The sequence below is a fragment of the Montipora capricornis genome, chromosome 10 (genome assembly GCF_036669925.1).
Source record: "Montipora capricornis isolate CH-2021 chromosome 10, ASM3666992v2, whole genome shotgun sequence".
Lineage (NCBI taxonomy): Eukaryota > Metazoa > Cnidaria > Anthozoa > Scleractinia > Acroporidae > Montipora > Montipora capricornis.
In genome coordinates, this window is record NC_090892.1 from 37,012,262 (window position 1) to 37,017,261 (window position 5,000).

Here is a 5,000-nt window from a genome sequence, read left to right on the forward strand (position 1 = left end):
TCGTTGTCAGAAGGCTCATATACACCGATAAGAAATCAGATAATCATTCAAGTGTATGAAAAATTAATGATAATTAGGTTTAATTGATTGAAAATAAACATGCAATATAAACTATACATTACGAAAGACAGCGAGCACACCTCCGTGACTAAATAGCTAGAACCAGGGCTTTCATTAAACCTTAGCTCACTGGATTTTACGGTAATCAAATGTCTGTGATGTTACGGGCGAAACTGTGTGCAATGGCTTTTTCCAGCTTTTTCCAAACTGTTTAAAAATCACAGCCCCGAGAAATAATAGCCGTCTATAAAATTGAATTGGTTTAAAATAACATGAAATGAAAAGAAAAGCAAGATTTCTCTGTCATCTACCGCATTCTCGTTGCTCGTGCATTCATCCATCCGTATTTTTGGTTTCTTACATCAAATTTTACAGCTTTGGGTTCCCCCTTCTTACTCCATTTTGTTTGTTGGCAGTTGTCGTACCCAGATTTCTCTCACCTTATTCCTTGCCGCCATTTTGGAAAAAATTTGCATATTTGTCCATCCTCGATGGACAAAATTTGATCACGTGATCTGCTGTGTGCCAGGGTCTTCTCAAGACCCGCCGCCATATTGAAAGCCGAGAAGACCCTGGGAACGAGGTTGGGCCATGCTTACAATGAGCTTGGGGTGCCTGTGCCGGTTCGTTTAGTACCCAGTTTCCATGGGACGATAGCACAATGAAAATTCAAATGAAAGCTTCCTTACATTATTCCAGTTGAGTAGCAACCAATGAATTTCAACAAATGAGCGATCAACAATTCAGTCTGTAAGTATGGAAACTGGAAAATGGCTGTTGCAGTTCCACACGTTACGGTCAATTCTTCTGTGTACGCTGTCTACACACAAAATTGGCAAATTCCGAATCCTTCCACGTCAGTTACACGCAGAAATTATTTCCACAGGTTCACTTCTTAATTTTTTCGTTTACACGTTCACGTTGAAGATTGGAGTTTACTTGGTTATATTTAAAGTTATATTTCTGTCTTTGTGGTCTGTGTTGTGACCTGGAAGTGATTTTACACGACCTTGGGTTAATGAAAAAGTAACATCTTCTTTTGTTTACAGTGGCAGAAGCCTTAACAAAGACTGGATTCAGGGAAGAGTCAAGCATATTCCTCACCAACATCGTCAGAAGTCGGCTTGCAGAGTAAGGGTTGATTTATTCACATTCAGAAAATTTTGTCAAATTCGAGTGATATAAAGTATTTGGATCGATAACCATTTTGTTGCTCTGTCGAAGGTTAATTTGTTGAAACTAACAATCCTTGATTTGCACCGAAATCAAGCGTATTCGACACGAATTTTTATTTACAGAATAATGGTCGTTCCAAAACTACTCTTCGATCTCCATTGCCGTTTGGGTTTTTGGAACAAAGTGACGATGAAATTAACGGTAAGTATTTTGCGTTAATTAGATGCGATGGAATCGAATCAATTTGACTTAACTTGTAATCCGTTTTAAACTGCACCTTTAATTAGTACAGCAAATCTGCCACTGTTTGCCTTGCCTTGATCTGTAAACACTAATTTTCAAACAGTGTCATTCCTGTTCTGTGTAGGAAACACCGAAAGCGCATAGATCTACGAAATTATAGTGCTGGTAATAAGTAAAATCGATTTTAATAATATTGTATTGTTAATCTACTAGTTACAGTTTGATTTTAAAAAGAACTCGTCTGGTTTTCTCTTCTGTAAATGAGATGCAAAAATGTCATAAAATTTTTAGCTGAAAACCTGTCAAATATCAAGTGCCAGTTTTCTCTTGAAAAAGTATAGTTTATATGTTTCACTGACAAGCCTCAGAGAAACAGGAATTTGTCCTCAGTTTTATAATACACGTCGTTACTTTTGAAATCCATCACATTTGAATTGACAAATGATTCTCAAACAAAGCAGTCCCAATTGGAGTTGTGTAATAAGAACACTGTTGTATGAATGCAAGTGAAAATGATTTATGAGCAAATAAAAGCCTGGTTTCCATATGATCATGTGGATCATCGTCCGGGTTATATCCGGACAATTACTAGTCATCGTCTGGGTAGTGTTTCCATATAATCGTCCCTATCACCTCTGAACATTATTTGAAACAACTGGGGTGACCGGGACGATCCAGATGATCATATCGAAACCAGGCTTTTAAGTGATGTTTTGATAGTTCTCAAAATTGGCTCATGCAATGTGAGACTTTCAAAACATCACAGGAACCACAAATCACTAAGATTTTTTATATATTATAAAATTGTACTCAACAAAATTACTCCATCATTTTTCCATGACAACTTTTGTATTGCACTCTATAAGCTATTTATGCATTCATCATTGACTAATCAGAAGCACAATATTCTATTGAGTATATGTCTTGATAAAATGAATAAATAAATGGAACTGAGCAAAAGCCAATTTATAAACCACTGTAAATTAAAGTTAATGTGACAACCATGACCTCTGCGAGGGATATGCATTTGAGCCTAGGCTTTCTAATACAGAGCATACTTGTCTCACATGAATGTCACACCATGCATCTTATCAAGTAATTATCTAGTCAATATTGTGAAATAAAATATGGGTCGGGATGAAGTGTCCCCATGCGGGTCATCCTTTGTCCCATAGACTCACTGTACTAGGGTACTACATTTGAATGTTTTGTTTTTGTGTTGTGGAAGAAAAAGAGAACTTTTTTGTCTTTTAATGTCAGTTAAGCGGACGGTTCATCCCATGTTAGTATAACGTTAAATTGCAATTTCTGGTGAATTTTTGAGACCTATATTAGGAGGTGTATAACTGGGGCTATTGCTGACAGGGGGTCTGTATCTTATCCCCACTGAAAATTAAATTGCTTACCCGCTTAAGGTATTTAATTTATGTAACACATTTTGACTGTCAAACTCCTATTCATTTGACAACTTACAAGTCACTTAGTTACAAACTTTTTGTGGCAAAAAGGATGGCGAGAATTAAGAGAGGAATCTATTGATTTCATGGAAACCTGCTTTAACCTGAGTCTTAATTTGTTTTGCCAAACCTTAAAGGACCTTGTACAAATGGAACAATGAACTTATAAGTCCATGTAGTGAACATTTACCCTGAAATGACTGTAAACACTATATATGAGACATTAACCAAATGTTAGTTTCAATATTGGTATAGATGTAAAATAGCACCAAAAAGCAGTGAAAAGGTATAATAATGATTGTAGAAGTGATTTGAAAAACATTTTGAAGTAAGAAACTGCAATAAAATATTCATAAACATACTGAAAGGTATAAAAAGGTATTATTATTTTTAAAAAACCAAGACATTTCCTAATAAGCACTATTTCTAACATCATGATCAAGTTAAAAAAAAAAAGAAATCAATTCAAAATACTAAAGGCACAAAGGCTAATAATACGACAAGTTGAACTTGTAGTATTATTCTAGCTATAATTGAGACTTTATTATTTATAACCAATTTCAATTTTTTATTTTTTTGACATGATAGGATAGCGTTGAAAAGTTTTTGTTTTTTAATTTTTTTTATCTCTTTAGCTTTCAGTATGTTTAAAAATATTTTATTGCAATTTTTATATTGAAAGGTATACCAGTTGACACCTCATTTCATTAAATGAATAGGATGCTACCAGTAATCAGGAGTCAGTATATGAAGGACTCTAGTTTTAGCCTTAGATTTCACCTGATGAAGACACCAGCATGATTGTTGAAATCGTTCATTATTCTTCAAACTGGAGAAGCATCTGTGAAACCATGCGTGATTCTCTACTCGGTTGCAGACCCATGTGAACCTAAACCATGTTTTCAAAGTGTGAGGAACATTCTCTGGACCAATGGGTAGACTTCAAAATGTATATATGAATTGACCTCCATTTTGAAGTTCAACCTATCAAGCCAGCATAGACTGTAAAGCTGGAAACAAAAACCTCAGGGGTGGATCTAGGATTTTTTTTAGGAGGTGCACCAGTAAGAAATGGGGTAGCTGACTGGTGACGTTGTGTTTTTTGCAGAATACCAGTTGTATTAGAAAGCCGCAGGTCATCTCGGGGTGGGGGGTGTGCACACCTCCTGCACCCTCCCCCTAGATCTGCCCCTGAAACTTATGACCATGGGCATTGAATCGTGGCTCTAATGGCTGAAACAAATTGTATTTTTTGGGCTGATTAAAAAATGGATGTCTCAACAAATTTTGCATGAGTCTTACCTAAACAGAGATATGAAAGCTGCAAAATTAGGAAAATTACATGAATGTTCATGGCTGTATAACATGACGTTATAAATTAAAATGACATACTTTTTCATTATTATCATCATATTTTTTTGTAGATACTGTCAAGGAATTCAAACTAACGTTGGTAAGAAACCCAGTGTTACTCGGTGTTTCTGTGATTTTCATGTTTTTTATTTTAACCGGTATAAGAGAGCGTCAGTATGTTTCCTTGTCCCCATTTTATTAATTAAAAGTGAGAGAAGCAAACTTGGTTTTGGTGAGCAAGAAGACCATGTCATTGTTTTGCTTGATTGTTAACAGCTTTTGAGGTAAAATTCTCGCAAAATAATTTTTAAGCTATCTGTGCATTGTTTTTGGGAAATACGATTATCTTACAGTAATTTTCCCAATAATTATTACTACCTCAAACAACCTAAGGTTTAGTTTCACCGAAAACTATTATTAGCCACCTTAATTCGTAAGCTTAAATTAAGTAATTTGGTGTGGCTTACAAGCACCAGCGTTAGTAAGTAGAACCGGTATGTGATAATTTCTTCATTCATTTATTCTCCTGTAACTATCGCAAACTTGTTCTTTTTCTACGAAGCAACTATTCAAGCGTCTTACGCAGCAAGTCCAAGAAGTCAATCAATGCATGAACAACCAGAGAATTTACAGTTTCAAGGTACTTTTCTAAAATGTTGTTTTTCTTTTACTTGAAAAAGGTACTGCAGAATACCCGGCCACTGTGCTCTT

At 35.4% G+C, this 5,000-nt stretch overlaps 1 protein-coding gene across 2 annotated transcripts in view; it reads left to right on the forward strand.

Annotated features, from left to right (window-relative positions):
• The first annotated feature begins 722 nt into the window (after positions 1-722).
• LOC138018725 (uncharacterized) overlaps positions 723-5,000 on the forward strand; it is a 16,019-nt gene continuing 11,741 nt past the window's right edge. The window contains exons 1-5 of one of the 2 annotated variants that reach the window (XM_068865407.1): positions 723-810; positions 1,110-1,191; positions 1,359-1,437; positions 4,361-4,389; positions 4,852-4,929. In XM_068865407.1, the coding sequence (XP_068721508.1) occupies positions 788-810; positions 1,110-1,191; positions 1,359-1,437; positions 4,361-4,389; positions 4,852-4,929 (291 nt within the window). In that variant the 5' untranslated portion in view covers positions 723-787. Of the gene's footprint in view, positions 947-1,109; positions 1,192-1,358; positions 1,438-4,360; positions 4,390-4,851; positions 4,930-5,000 lie in introns of both variants that reach the window. The other variant, XM_068865406.1, reaches the window with a different exon arrangement.